The sequence below is a fragment of the Eucyclogobius newberryi genome, unplaced genomic scaffold, assembly GCF_026437365.1.
Source record: "Eucyclogobius newberryi isolate DKJ021-1_F unplaced genomic scaffold, fEucNew1.0.hap1 SCAF_1, whole genome shotgun sequence".
NCBI classification, from domain to species: domain Eukaryota; kingdom Metazoa; phylum Chordata; class Actinopteri; order Gobiiformes; family Gobiidae; genus Eucyclogobius; species Eucyclogobius newberryi.
Window position 1 is genome coordinate 3,662,665 of NW_027315723.1, and position 16,718 is coordinate 3,679,382.

The following is a 16,718-nucleotide window of genomic DNA, read 5'->3' on the forward strand; positions in this document are numbered from 1 at the left end:
TAAGACCCCCCCGCATAATATACCCTCTGTGTGTGCGTGATATAAGACCACACCCCCCGCATAATATACCCTCTGTGTGCGTGATATAAGACCCCCCCGCATAATATACCCTCTGTGTGTGCGTGATATAAGACCCCCCCGCATAATATACCCTCTGTGTGCGTGATATAAGACCACACCCCCCGCATAATATACCCTCTGTGTGTGCGTGATATAAGACCCCCCCCGCATAATATACCCTCTGTGTGTGCGTGATATGAGACCCCCCGCATAATATACCCTCTGTGTGTGCGTGATATAAGACCCCCCCGCATAATATACCCTCTGTGTGTGCGTGATATAAGACCACACCCCCCCGCATAATATACCCTCTGTGTGTGCGTGATATAAGACCACATCCCCGCATAATATACCCTCTGTGTGTGCGTGATATAAGACCACACCCCCCGCATAATATACCCTCTGTGTGTGCGTGATATAAGACCCCCCCGCATAATATACCCTCTGTGTGTGCGTGATATAAGACCACACCCCCCGCATAATATACCCTCTGTGTGCGTGATATAAGACCCCCCCCCGCATAATATACCCTCTGTGTGTGCGTGATATAAGACCCCCCCGCATAATAAACCCTCTGTGTGCGTGATATAAGACCCCCCCGCATAATATACCCTCTTTGTGTGCGTGATATAAGACCACACCCCCCGCATGATATACCCTCTGTGTGTGCGTGATATATGAGACCCCCCGCATAATATACCCTCTGTGTGTGCTTGATATAAGACCCCCGCCCGCATAATATACCCTCTGTGTGTGCGTGATATATAAGACCCCCCCGCATAAAATACCCTCTCTGTGTGCGTGATATGAGACCCCCCGCATGATATACCCTCTGTGTGTGCGTGATATAAGACCCCCCCGCATAATATACCCTCTGTGTGTGCGTGATATGAGACCCCCCGCATAATATACCCTCTGTGTGTGCGTGATATAAGACCACACCCCCCGCATAATATACCCTCTGTGTGTGCGTGATATAAGACCCCCCCCGCATAATATACCCTCTGTGTGTGCGTGATATGAGACCCCCCGCATAATATACCCTCTGTGTGTGCGTGATATGAGACCCCCCGCATAATATACCCTCTTTGTGTGCGTGATATAAGACCACACCCCCCCGCATAATATACCCTCTGTGTGTGCGTGATATAAGACCACACCCCCCGCATAATATACCCTCTGTGTGCGTGATATAAGACCCCCCCCCGCATAATATACCCTCTGTGTGTGCGTGATATAAGACCTCCCCGCATAATATACCCTCTGTGTGCGTGATATAAGACCCCCCCGCATAATATATCCTCTGTGTGTGCGTGATATAAGACCCCCCCGCATAATATACCCTCTGTGTGTGCGTGATATAAGACCACCCCCCCGCATAATATACCCTCTGTGTGCGTGATATAAGACCCCCCCCGCATAATATACCCTCTTTGTGTGCGTGATATAAGACCCCCGCCCCGCATAATATACCCTCTGTGTGTGCGTGATATAAGACCCCCCGCATAATATACCCTCTGTGTGTGCGTGATATGAGACCCCCCGCATAATATACCCTCTGTGTGTGCGTGATATAAGACCACCCCCCCGCATAATATACCCTCTGTGTGTGCGTGATATAAGACCACACCCCCAGCATAATATACCCTCTGTGTGTGCGTGATATAAGACCCCCCTCATAATATACCCTCTGTGTGTGCGTGATATAAGACCACACCCCCCGCATAATATACCCTCTGTGTGCGTGATATAAGACCCCCCCGCATAATATACCCTCTGTGTGTGCGTGATATAAGACCCCCCCGCATAATATACCCTCTGTGTGTGCGTGATATAAGACCACACCCCCCGCATAATATACCCTCTGTGTGCGTGATATAAGACCCCCCCGCATAATATACCCTCTGTGTGTGCGTGATATAAGACCCCCCCGCATAATATACCCTCTGTGTGCGTGATATAAGACCACACCCCCCGCATAATATACCCTCTGTGTGTGCGTGATATAAGACCCCCCCCGCATAATATACCCTCTGTGTGTGCGTGATATGAGACCCCCCGCATAATATACCCTCTGTGTGCGTGATATAAGACCCCCCCGCATAATATACCCTCTGTGTGTGCGTGATATAAGACCACACCCCCCCGCATAATATACCCTCTGTGTGTGCGTGATATAAGACCACATCCCCGCATAATATACCCTCTGTGTGTGCGTGATATAAGACCACACCCCCCGCATAATATACCCTCTGTGTGTGCGTGATATAAGACCCCCCCGCATAATATACCCTCTGTGTGTGCGTGATATAAGACCACACCCCCCGCATAATATACCCTCTGTGTGCGTGATATAAGACCCCCCCCGCATAATATACCCTCTGTGTGTGCGTGATATAAGACCCCCCCGCATAATAAACCCTCTGTGTGCGTGATATAAGACGCCCCCACATAATATACCCTCTTTGTGTGCGTGATATAAGACCACACCCCCCGCATGATATACCCTCTGTGTGTGCGTGATATATGAGACCCCCCGCATAATATACCCTCTGTGTGTGCGTGATATATAAGACCCCCCCGCATAAAATACCCTCTCTGTGTGCGTGATATGAGACCCCCCGCATAATATACCCTCTGTGTGTGTGCGATATAAGACCACACCCCCGCATGATATACCCCTCTGTGTGTGCGTGATATAAGACCCCCCCCGCATAATATACCCTCTGTGTGTGCGTGATATGAGACCCCCCGCATAATATACCCTCTGTGTGTGCGTGATATAAGACCACACCCCCCGCATAATATACCCTCTGTGTGTGCGTGATATAAGACCCCCCGCATAATATACCCTCTGTGTGTGCGTGATATAAGACCACATCCCCCGCATAATATACCCTCTGTGTGCGTGATATAAGACCCACCCCCCCGCATAATATACCCTCTGTGTGTGCGTGATATAAGACCACACCCCCCGCATAATATACCCTCTGTGTGTGCGTGATATAAGACCCCCCCGCATAATATACCCTCTTTGTGTGCGTGACATAAGACCACACCCCCCGCATGATATACCCTCTGTGTGTGCGTGATATAAGACCCCCCCCATAATATACCCTCTGTGTGTGCGTGATATATAAGACCCCCCGCATAATATACCCTCTGTGTGTGCGTGATATAAGACCACCCCCCCCGCATAATATACCCTCTGTGTGTGCGTGATATAAGACCACACCCCCCGCATAATATACCCTCTGTGTGTGCGTGATATAAGACCCCCCCCGCATAATATACCCTCTGTGTGTGCGTGATATGAGACCCCCCGCATAATATACCCTCTGTGTGTGCGTGATATGAGACCCCCCGCATAATATACCCTCTTTGTGTGCGTGATATAAGACCACACCCCCCCGCATAATATACCCTCTGTGTGTGCGTGATATAAGACCACACCCCCCGCATAATAGACCCTCTGTGTGTGCGTGATATAAGACCCCCCCGCATAATATACCCTCTGTGTGTGCGTGATATAAGACCACCCCCCCCGCATAATATACCCTCTGTGTGCGTGATATAAGACCCCCCCCCGCATAATATACCCTCTGTGTGTGCGTGATATAAGACCTCCCCGCATAATATACCCTCTGTGTGCGTGATATAAGACCCCCCCGCATAATATACCCTCTGTGTGTGCGTGATATAAGACCCCCCCGCATAATATACCCTCTGTGTGTGCGTGATATAAGACCACCCCGCATAATATACCCTCTGTGTGTGCGTGATATAAGACCACCCCCCCCGCATAATATACCCTCTGTGTGCGTGATATAAGACCCCCCCCGCATAATATACCCTCTGTGTGTGCGTGATATAAGACCTCCCCGCATAATATACCCTCTGTGTGCGTGATATAAGACCCCCCCGCATAATATACCCTCTGTGTGTGCGTGATATAAGACCCCCCCGCATAATATACCCTCTGTGTGTGCGTGATATAAGACCACCCCCCCCGCATAATATACGCTCTGTGTGCGTGATATAAGACCCCCCCCGCATAATATACCCTCTTTGTGTGCGTGATATAAGACCCCCGCCCCGCATAATATACCCTCTGTGTGTGCGTGATATAAGACCCCCCGCATAATATACCCTCTGTGTGTGCGTGATATGAGACCCCCCGCATAATATACCCTCTGTGTGTGCGTGATATAAGACCACCCCCCCGCATAATATACCCTCTGTGTGTGCGTGATATAAGACCACACCCCCAGCATAATATACCCTCTGTGTGTGCGTGATATAAGACCCCCCTCATAATATACCCTCTGTGTGTGCGTGATATAAGACCACACCCCCCGCATAATATACCCTCTGTGTGCGTGATATAAGACCCCCCCGCATAATATACCCTCTGTGTGTGCGTGATATAAGACCCCCCCGCATAATATACCCTCTGTGTGTGCGTGATATAAGACCACACCCCCCGCATAATATACCCTCTGTGTGCGTGATATAAGACCCCCCCGCATAATATACCCTCTGTGTGTGCGTGATATAAGACCCCCCCGCATAATATACCCTCTGTGTGCGTGATATAAGACCACACCCCCCGCATAATATACCCTCTGTGTGTGCGTGATATAAGACCCCCCCGCATAATATACCCTCTGTGTGTGCGTGATATGAGACCCCCCGCATAATATACCCTCTGTGTGTGCGTGATATAAGACCCCCCCGCATAATATACCCTCTGTGTGTGCGTGATATAAGACCACACCCCCCCGCATAATATACCCTCTGTGTGTGCGTGATATAAGACCACATCCCCGCATAATATACCCTCTGTGTGTGCGTGATATAAGACCACACCCCCCGCATAATATACCCTCTGTGTGTGCGTGATATAAGACCCCCCCGCATAATATACCCTCTGTGTGTGCGTGATATAAGACCACACCCCCCGCATAATATACCCTCTGTGTGCGTGATATAAGACCCCCCCCGCATAATATACCCTCTGTGTGTGCGTGATATAAGACCCCCCCGCATAATAAACCCTCTGTGTGCGTGATATAAGACCCCCCCGCATAATATACCCTCTTTGTGTGCGTGATATAAGACCACACCCCCCGCATGATATACCCTCTGTGTGTGCGTGATATATGAGACCCCCCGCATAATATACCCTCTGTGTGTGCTTGATATAAGACCCCCGCCCGCATAATATACCCTCTGTGTGTGCGTGATATATAAGACCCCCCCGCATAAACTACCCTCTGTGTGTGCGTGATATGAGACCCCCCGCATAATATACCCTCTGTGTGTGTGCGATATAAGACCACACCCCCGCATAATATACCCTCTGTGTGTGCGTGATATAAGACCCCCCCCGCATAATATACCCTCTGTGTGTGCGTGATATAAGACCACCCCCCCCCGCATAATATACCCTCTGTGTGTGCGTGATATAAGACCCCCCCGCATAATATACCCTCTTTGTGTGCGTGATATAAGACCACACCCCCGCATAATATACCCTCTGTGTGTGCGTGATATAAGACCACACCCCCCGCATAATATACCCTCTGTGTGTGCGTGATATAAGACCCCCCCGCATAATATACCCTCTTTGTGTGCGTGATATAAGACCACACCCCCCGCATAATATACCCTCTGTGTGCGTGATATAAGACCCCCCCGCATAATATACCCTCTTTGTGTGCGTGATATAAGACCACACCCCCCGCATAATATACCCTCTGTGTGCGTGATATAAGACCCCCCCGCATAATATACCCTCTGTGTGCGTGATATAAGACCCCCCGCATAATATACCCTTTGTGTGTGCGTGATATAAGACCACACCCCCCGCATAATATACCCTCTGTGTGTGCGTGATATAAGACCCCCCCGCATAATATACCCTCTTTGTGTGCGTGATATAAGACCACCCCCCCCGCATAATATACCCTCTGTGTGCGTGATATAAGACCCCCGCCCGCATAATATACCCTCTTTGTGTGCGTGATATAAGACCACACCCTCCGCATAATATACCCTCTGTGTGTGCGTGATATAAGACCAATCCCCCGCATAATATACCCTCTGTGTGTGCGTGATATAAGACCCCCCCGCATAATATACCCTCTGTGTGTGCGTGATATAAGACCCCCGCCCGCATAATATACCCTCTGTGTGTGCTTGATATAAGACCCCCGCCCGCATAATACACCTTCTGTGTGTGCGTGATATAAGACCCCCCCGCATAATATACCCTCTGTGTGTGCTTGATATAAGACCCCCGCCCGCATAATATACCCTCTGTGTGTGCTTGATATAAGACCCCCGCCCGCATAATACACCTTCTGTGTGTGCGTGATATAAGACCCCCCCGCATAATATACCCTCTCTGTGTGCGTGATATAAGACCCCCCCCCCCGCATAATATACCCTCTGTGTGTGCGTGATATAAGACCCCCCCGCATAATATACCCTCTGTGTGTGCGTGATATGAGACCCCTCGCATAATATACCCTCTGTGTGTGCGTGATATGAGACCCCCCGCATAATATACCCTCTGTGTGTGCGTGATATAAGACCACACCCCCCCGAATAATATACCCTCTGTGTGTGCGTGATATAAGACCACACCCCCGCATAATATACCCTCTGTGTGTGCGTGATATAAGACCACACCCCCGCATAATATACCCTCTGTATGTGCGTGATATAAGACCACACCCCCCGCATAATATACCCTCTGTATGTGCGTGATATAAGACCCCCCCGCATAATATACCCTCTGTGTGTGCGTGATATAAGACCCCCCCGCATAATAAACCCTCTTTGTGTGCCTGACATAAGACCACACCCCCCGCATGATACACCCTCTGTGTGTGCGTGATATATAAGACCCCCCCGCATAATATACCCTCTGTGTGTGTGCGATATAAGACCACACCCCCGCATAATATACCCTCTGTGTGCGTGATATAAGACCACACCCCCGCATAATATACCCTCTGTGTGTGCGTGATATAAGACCCCCCCGCATAATATACCCTCTGTGTGTGCGTGATATAAGACCCCCCCGCATAATATACCCTCTGTGTGTGCGTGATATAAGACCACCCCCCCCGCATAATATACCTTCTGGCAAACAAGAAAAGAAAAAAGCCAAAAGAAAAGGATCATTAAACTCCCCTCAATGAAACAGCGACTCTTCATTTGAGTTCTACACGTGTAAACGTTGATCCCGTGTGTGATTGGTTTTGCTCTTGCAGGAGAAGGTGCAGCTTTGCCTGGAAAGGGGAGTTTACTCCAGGCTGTATCGGCTTTGAGCCTTAAACAGCTGCGGCTGATGCCGCCAAAGTGGGCTTTGCTAGTAGGTCGTGTTTTTTGTGTACAGTGAACCCTCGTTTATCGCGGGGGTTACGTTCCAAAACGAACCCGCAATAGGCGAAATCCGCAAAGTAGAAACCTTTATTTTTTTACAGTTATTATACAATGAAATACTCCATAAAACATTGAAGCTCACACGCGCGCTCTCACCGGCCTCTCACGCGCGGCGCCGCTCTCACCGGCGTGTCCCGCAGCTCACGCGCGCTCTCACCGGCCTCGCAAACTTCAATTTGGCAAGCGGTTTTACGTACGTGTACATATTAATCCATAACGTTATTGACACAGGTAGAGAAGACGCGGAGAGACTGTTTAGACAATCAGAATGCAGAACACAATGCATGATGCAAATCCGTGAAGCAGCGAGAGCGCGAAAAGTGAACACACACACACACACACACACACATACATACATACATACATACGTTATTTCATGATCATATAGATAATATACTTTTAATCAGTTCCATCTCACACAAAACGGTCACATTTCTTTACCCCAAAGTTTGAACTTTGCCCAAAACATGCTATTAAAGGCGGTAATTTTTCGGTGATTTGAGAACGCAGGCGGAAGTGCTCATGCCACTCCCCCGTGCTCATGCCACTCCCCCGTGCTCATGCCACTCCCCCGTGTGGACCGATACAACACACATGTGCGTTTGTTTATTAGCGCAACGGAGCGCATCGCATCTCTCGTCTCCCGTAGATTTCTGTCCACTTCTGCGTCAGCTCGAACTGTCTTTCTCCGTCTTCATTTTGCCCCGTACACTGAGGGAACTATATTATGATAGATCCATGCGCTTAGGCACGCGGAAACGTGGGGACGAGCCTGACGCGGCTGCAGGTGAGCGGTAGGTGCGTTTTATGATTGACACGTGGCAGGACAAATGATTTATCCACGCCACGAGGAAATATGATAAAAAATTTGCTGAAAAAAATCATCCATACCACCTTTAATGATGGAGGAAAGAAGCTTATTATTTGATATATTGTTATATCATATATTTTAGTTATTGTTACACTCTATGGTTTGTGCTCCAGCAGAAAAAATCCCTCTTCAGTTTGTACTTTAACTGTGTGTACGTGTACAGGAGTGTATATGGTGTATATGGTGTATATGGTGTCTATGGTGTATATGGTGTATATGGTGTATATGGTGTATTTGGTGTATATGGTGTATATGGTGTATATGGTGTATATGGTGTATATGGTGTATTTGGTGTATTTGGTGTCTATGGTGTATTTGGTGTATTTGGTGTATATGGTGTATTTGGTGTATTTGGTGTATTTGGTGTATATGGTGTATTTGGTGTATATGGTGTATTTGGTGTATATGGTGTATTTGGTGTATATGATGTATATGGTGTCTATGGTGTATATGGTGTATATGGTGTATTTGGTGTCTATGGTGTATATGGTGTATATGGTGTATTTGGTGTATTTGGTGTATATGGTGTATTTGGTGTATTTGGTGTATATGGTGTATATGGTGTATTTGGTGTATTTGGTGTATTTGGTGTATATGGTGTATATGGTGTATTTGGTGTATTTGGTGTATATGGTGTATATGGTGTCTATGGTGTATATGGTGTATATGGTGTATTTGGTGTCTATGGTGTATATGGTGTAGTTCAGTCCACAACATGATTCCCATTCCACTGCATCCTCTCCCTGTCTCCTCCACCTGTTACCGTGGAAACCGGCATCTTCACATCAATTTAGCCCTCTCTTTCTCCTCACTTCACTCCCCCACGCCTCCTCCTTACTTTCTCTCGTCTCCGTCCACCCCCTTTCGCCTCACCCTCTGCCATCTTTGTCTCCTCTCTTTTCTTCGCTTTGTCCCCTCTGATACTCTCCCCTCTCTCCCTCTGATACTCTCTCCCTCTGATACTCTCCCCTCTCTCTCTCTGATACTCTCCCCTCTCTCCCTCTGATACTCTCCCCTCTCTCCCTCTGATACTCTCTCCCTCTGATACTCTCCCCTCTCTCTCTCTGATACTCTCCCCTCTCTCCCTCTGATACTCTCTCCCTCTGATACTCTCTCCCTCTGATACTCTCTCCCTCTGATACTCTCCCCTCTCTCCCTCTGATACTCTCCCCTCTCTCCCTCTGATACTCTCCCCTCTCTCCCTCTGATACTCTCTCCCTCTGATACTCTCCCCTCTCTCTCTCTGATACTCTCCCCTCTCTCCCTCTGATACTCTCTCCCTCTGATACTCTCCCCTCTCTCTCTCTGATACTCTCCCCTCTCTCCCTCTGATACTCTCTCCCTCTGATACTCTCCCCTCTCTCTCTCTGATACTCTCCCCTCTCTCCCTCTGATACTCTCCCCTCTCTCCCTCTCATACTCTCCCCTCTCTCTCTCTGATACTCTCCCCTCTCTCCCTCTGATACTCTCTCCCTCTGATACTCTCCCCTCTCTCCCTCTGATACTCTCCCCTCTCTCCCTCTGATACTCTCCCCTCTCTCCCTCTGATACTCTCCCCTCTCTCTCTCTGATACTCTCCCCTCTCTCCCTCTGATACTCTCTCCCTCTGATACTCTCTCCCTCTGATACTCTCCCCTCTCTCTCTCTGATACTCTCCCCTCTCTCCCTCTGATACTCTCCCCTCTCTCTCTCTGATACTCTCCCCTCTCTCCCTCTGATACTCTCCCCTCTCTCCCTCTGATACTCTCTCCCTCTGATACTCTCCCCTCTCTCTCTCTGATACTCTCCCCTCTCTCCCTCTGATACTCTCTCCCTCTGATACTCTCTCCCTCTGATACTCTCTCCCTCTGATACTCTCCCCTCTCTCTCTCTGATACTCTCCCCTCTCTCCCTCTGATACTCTCCCCTCTCTCCCTCTCATACTCTCCCCTCTCTCTCTCTGATACTCTCCCCTCTCTCCCTCTGATACTCTCTCCCTCTGATACTCTCCCCTCTCTCCCTCTGATACTCTCCCCTCTCTCCCTCTGATACTCTCCCCTCTCTCCCTCTGATACTCTCCCCTCTCTCTCTCTGATACTCTCCCCTCTCTCCCTCTGATACTCTCTCCCTCTGATACTCTCTCCCTCTGATACTCTCCCCTCTCTCTCTCTGATACTCTCCCCTCTCTCCCTCTGATACTCTCCCCTCTCTCTCTCTGATACTCTCCCCTCTCTCCCTCTGATACTCTCTCCCTCTGATACTCTCCCCTCTCTCCTTCTGATATTCTCCCCTCTCTCCCTCTGATATTCTCCCCTCTCTCCCTCTGATATTCTCCCCTCTCTCCCTCTGATATTCTCCCCTCTCTCCCTCTGATATTCTCCCCTCTCTCTCTCTCCCTCATCTACCCTTCCCTACCCCCTTCTTTCTGTGCATCGCTCTTACTTCTCTCTTTACTCCCATAGCCCTTATTACCATCTTTTAATTGTTTCCTCTTTCTCCCGCTCTCTCCCTCTGCCTCTCTTTGACGCCCTCACCCTCTTCGCTCCTCTCTCTCTTTCTCTCACCCTCCCTCTCTAAAAGTCACTTGCTCAGCCTGCTCAAATCACACTCTGCAGCGTTACAGACAAAGGAAGGTGCGAGTCGTTTATCCTCAACTATAAAAGACGTGGAAAACTTTCTACCACATTATATTTATACCTTGAATACATTTTAAATCATATTTCGGCTCCTAATTTCTACTAACTTTTTGATTTGACCTCTTGCAGTTCAGTTCCACATAGCTCATCTATATGAAATACAGGTAAGTGATGCTACCATTTTTTCCTTAATCTCCGTGTTTAATACTTTTCTGTTTAACATTATGTTGTCTATTGTAAGAATAGTTTCTCTATCTCAGACTTTGCGTACGTTTTCTATAATGTTTGTACTTTTGTGCTTACTCTTATCAACCATCAATCAAAGTAATTGTGACTAATCAACTATTAAAATCATTGTTTACATCCAGATCACATCCTGGGTGGTCATTGATTACAGATTCTAAACATGCAGAAATGTTTTATGATAAAGATGGCAACATTATTGAATCAAAAATGTCCAAAAATAATGATGATTTGCGATTTTCCTAAATAATACACTTTATTATCATTTGGAATCTTGCCGTATGTCACTTTATAAAGCTGATGAGTTGATTTTTGTACAAAAAAATCTTAACATCTGTTTTTTTTCTCACACTGCATTTTATTCGCTGGGCTGTTGATATTTATTATACATGTTATATCTATTTCTGAACCAGTATTTCATCTTAAACACAGGGATATCCCCATTAAATTAACCACGATCAAAATGGACTTTGAGTGGGAAGGGGAAACACTGCTTCGTGATTAGTCGATTTGGGGATTTCAGGCCAGTGATTGGTGGATTTGTGGGTTGCCTTGGAAACAGGGAAGTCTGTCGGCCCCTGTGTTGTTTTGTATTCTGGTGCTCTCCTCATGTAGAGTCATAGAGGAGAGAAATACACTAGAACTCTTAGGGGCCAGTAGATCTGCACTGTCATTAAAGATCATGGCTTAAAGGTGCACTATGTAACTTTTCTGGTGGAGAAAATGTTATTGCTTTGCAATGGGCTGTTCCACACTATGGCATTCAACTTCACTATCTCCATGGAGACAAGAGGAGATACCAGGTCACAGGTTAGATCTGTGGAGAGGCGAGCACGCTCACAGTGAAAATGCAGGCCTTTACGTGTATTTTTAAAGGAATAAAACACCTGTAATTGAACACAAGCTAGATGGAGTTTCTAAAAGACACATATTATGCAAAATGTACTTTAAAAAAACGTTTTAATTTGTTTTTAATAGCTTTTAACCTCATTCTACCATTGTTTCCTCATCAAAAACATGATTGTTTCATTTAGGTTAATTCACACTCCCTCTGAGTATCAAAAACTGTTATGAATCTCACTGATTAAGTTTTCTCGATCTGTGACGTGGCTCTAAGAATCTTCCCTGCTGTTTTCAAGTACCAGTACCAGGCTGAGGAATGGATTTTCAAAGTTAGGGGCCAGGGGGGCCCCCTATCTAAAAAAGTTAGGGGCCCCCCAGCACTTTAAGGGGCCCACATGCGCGCGTGGCATCGCGGCGTCATAAGAACAAGATACATTTGTTGTTATAAACCTCGTTATTCACATGTAAAACAATTTAAAGTACTTTTATCTTTTATTTTATATGAAGGAAGAGCACAAATACTGATGAATCATATAAACCAGAGATCATGAAATATTCTGAATCATAATCTTGTCAGGGAACAAATAGTATCAGTATTGTTAAAATAGAAGCTTGTAAGAGTTCTGTTAAATACCAAAGCTTGTCAAATAAATACCTGTGGCTTGTATCCCTTTTGAGGAACGGCCAAACACACGGTGTAGTACAATAATCCTGCTCCTGTCAGACTGATGCAGGGGACAGGTGTGTCCCACCACTCCATCTACTGCCTGTCTCATCTATTTTTTTTCCTTTTCTGTTCATCAGTCACTTTTTGTTTTTTTGGTGGTGGGGGTTTTCCCCCTTCAAGACACTTCCACATTGACATTGTCCCTAATGTGCAAAACTACAGCTTTTGACGCCCGCCAACCGAGATATCACTTTTGGGGCAAAATTAGACCAAGCATTTCCGAGTACAACCGAACATGATACGAACGCAGCTGCCAATCAGATGCCCGCTTTCATCGAAATTAGATCACGGACACCGCTCAGCCAATGGGAAGCGAGAATACTGCGAAGTGGCTTGTCTGTCAAAATGAAATTTAACCGATGAAGATGCCTCAAATATGGCCAAATTACTAGTTAAATCTTGATTTTTTTCGAGGAATTTCGATATAGGGGCACGGCGGGCCCCCTCCTAATTCAAACCCCAGGCCCGCCGGCGATTTGAGGGGTTACAGGCCCCGGGCCCCTGCCTAGTTCGCAGCCTGAGTACATAAATCATTGCCTGACTTGCTCATCTAATCACAATCAGTACAACTGCATGACTTCTAGAATCTCTAAAAACTTTCCAGTATTAACCTGTGTAGTAAAAACTCGGGTAGTGCTGGAATCAACAGCAGAGATCTAAATGTTTGTCATAAACAACATTTTTTTCCTAAATTATAAGAGGCCAAACTAAAGGTTCTCAAGAGCATGTTTAACCCTTCGGGGTCGACGCCCGAAAACATGGTCGGCTTTAGGACCCTGTAGCATGAAAACCAAGCAACGTAGACGGCTGCCGTTGACGTCATACGGAAGTGGAGACCCGTAGCTACGTCTGAGTGATTGTATGTGAATCCACCCAATAAAAACAAAGTTATGATCATTTCAATTCCATTAAAAATGTGCGGAAAAATATGCGCTCTTTTCTGCGCGCTTTACATTTCTTATAATAACTTTGTCGTCTTTTGTGATAAAACGAAACGGAAAAAAACGTTAGCGTTGTGCTAACCCGGATGTTCAGGACGCACACGAGAAATGTAAACATTAGTCACATGACAAATAGTCAAAGAGGAAGAACGAACGAGAGGAATCATGCTGTTTTTGAGTAGTTTTGGAGAGTTTTAGTATTTTGTAGGGTCTCAAACTACATGTATTCAGTTTATGATTAAGGGAGATTTCTTAGCAGAAACGAGACAAGACGGGGCACCAGGGTAAAACCCAAAGAGCTAAGATACGGTCCTTAATCGCGCTCGTTAAAAAGGTCTGAAGGGTGTTTCACGATTCAGGGACTTACACATAGTCTATTCAAACAAACAATAGTCAATAACTCTTTCGTGTAGTTTATTTATCCAAAGGGCAATCAAAAACACCGGAGCAGAAATGTGCACAGGTAAATCACAGGTGATGTTATATCCGATTTGACAGCAAATTTCATGCAGATAATGTTAAACCAGGGTTTTGCCTTTGATAATCAAACATGTCTATGCTAATCTATATCAAAAAGGGGGAAAGTGAGAAGCTAAAAGGGAGGAGGAACAGCTGAGCTCTACCCAAACCACGCCACAAAAGAACGGCACACTGAACTCGGCTTACGGTTTGTAGAGACTCGGTCCGGCTGGTCCTTGTCCGCGGACGAGGTCCGTAGCGAGGCGTCGCGTGTAGCGGTGTGGCGGCGAAGGTTCGTGAAGCGGGCGGCGGCCATGGAGCGGTGTGCTGGCCGGTGTGCTGGCCGTGGAGCGGTGTGCTGGCCGTGGAGCGAGGAAGGCAGCGGCGGCTGTGAGGTCCTTGGCGCCGGTGGCAACGGAGGCGATATCCGAGAGTTCCTTAGCGGTAGAACGCTTTAGCAGCGTGTTAGCTCCTTACGCGGCCTTTACTCAGATGAGAGCGTAGCGCTGATCCACGTAAACGGCGTAGATTACTTCAAAAAGAAAAGAAACAAAGTAGCAAAGAAAGTCTCTGTCCGGTTTAGCGCTTAAGCTTAGTTCCAGGTGGTTCCAGGTGGTTTCAGGTGGTTTCAGAGTCCAGGGCTGGCATGGCCTTGTCGACCACGTGACGGACGGATTTTTGTTGAGACAAAGGAAAAAGTGAAAGGCTCGTCCGTGGAGACGGCTCCCAAGAGAAAAGACAAAGGGGATGAGAAGAGAAGAGAAGAGAACGTTTCTAGCTTGGAGCGTCCTTTTGATACCTGGCCCGCAGGGCATGCTGGGAGCGAAAGGGGCGGGCGCTACTGCGCAGACTTCCCGTTTAACATTTCCTGGTCGAGAAAATAAAGCTAGAGTAACGTAAATAATGGCAAAACATTTAAACCCTGTTTTAACATTTACACGTTAAACACTTTTGGGCAGTTTGTACACATTATTTCTTGAGGTAGATACATTTTACATCTTCTTTCACCTGTGACGGGCACTTGAGTTAAAGCATTGGAAATATAAAACCTTAAACAGTGGAAAAATACGTAACACAAGGTGAAACATGCGGTGTACGGAGTTGATTCGGACAAACATTCATGGCATAATCACATAAAACATAGTTTTCATCGGGGCGTCCTCCTGTAAGACTGTGGGGAGAAGATCTGTTATCACACACGTCACAGCGGCTCCCTGCGGTGAGGGACAGAGGGAGAACGAAAAACCCCCAATGTTCAAAGAGAGATTTTCTGTTATCTGGCCGTGGAATGTCCAGCTCCATTCCCCTACAATTTCAAGTATTTCATTGTCAGTAATATAGTTGTTGTGAAGCAAAATGAGGGGCACACTTCATGTTGATCAAGTTTAGACCTGGTTTAGACCTGCTTTAGTCCTGGCTTAGTCCTGGTTTAGACCTGATTCAGACCTGGTTTAGTCCTGGTTTAGACCTGGTTTAGACCTGGTTTAGTCCTGGTTTAGACCTGGTTTAGACCTGGTTTAGGCCTGGTTTGGACCTGGTTTAGTCCTGGTTTAGACCTGGTTTAGTCCTGGTTTGGACCTGGTTTAGACCTGGTTTAGATCTGGTTTGGACCTGGTTTAGACCTGGTTTAGACCTGGTTTAGACCTGGTTTAGAGCTCCTTCTGATGTGGCTCTCTGTCATTTTGGACAGAAACTGTTTTCAGAAGTAGCACAAATAGAAAAACGCCTGAGGATTTACCTACTTCTTATTGTAAATAGTGGTTTATTGCTTGTATATATCACAAGAATACTTTTATATGTTCATATTTGCACCTTGTGGTTCAGTTTGAACGTTTTTAAATACTTGGTTGAGCATGTTTGAGGGTTTTACAATGAAAAAAACATAATTTTTCTAGACGGACTTTGTGTTTTCAGTGTGTGTTTAGGTCCAGTATGTTGAAATAGTATGTCAAAGTGAAAAACTAACTAACTGATCATATTGGTGAGGTTGTGCTGAAAAAAAAGATGCCCAACATTGGTCTGGTAAACATTTCTTAATGTCGTATATCAGGGCAAAATTTAAGGTACCCAAATACAGCCAAAAAAGCTCCGGAACCCAAAGGGTTGGCTAATAACAATACCAATAATGCATATGTGTCCTTTAATACAACAGCTTGTGTTAAAGTTTCTAAGTTGTTTAGTTGAGGCAATTTGAGCGCTTAAATGATCAGAATAAGTCTTGTGAAAGTGAATTGTCTTTAAAAACACAGAGGACCTTTGTGAATTTAGAACATGTGTAAATGAAACAAACACAACATTGCATCATGGTTAAAAGCTCTGAACGGAGGTCTCATTCTCATGAATTCTACTGCCTTGCCAGATCATTTATCATTTCTATAATTAGTGACCAGCCGATAACGTCACATAATGGTTTGAACTACAGTTCCATACCGGCTGCTGCCTGGGCTGAACACTCCTCCCCCGCTGCCACAGAAAACAAACATCACAGTCGGATAGGCCTGCCA

The 16,718-nt window shown here is 46.6% G+C and overlaps 1 protein-coding gene across 4 annotated transcripts in view; it reads left to right on the top strand.

Moving 5' to 3' along the window:
* Nucleotides 1–16,718, top strand: part of LOC140357029 (lysine-specific demethylase 6A-like) — a 101,950-nt gene that overhangs the window by 39,164 nt on the left and 46,068 nt on the right. For all 4 annotated transcript variants that reach the window (XM_072442019.1, XM_072442047.1, XM_072442056.1 and 1 more), the window contains exon 8: nt 11,131–11,165. In XM_072442019.1, the coding sequence (XP_072298120.1) occupies nt 11,131–11,165 (35 nt within the window). The remainder of the gene's footprint in view (nt 1–11,130; nt 11,166–16,718) is intronic.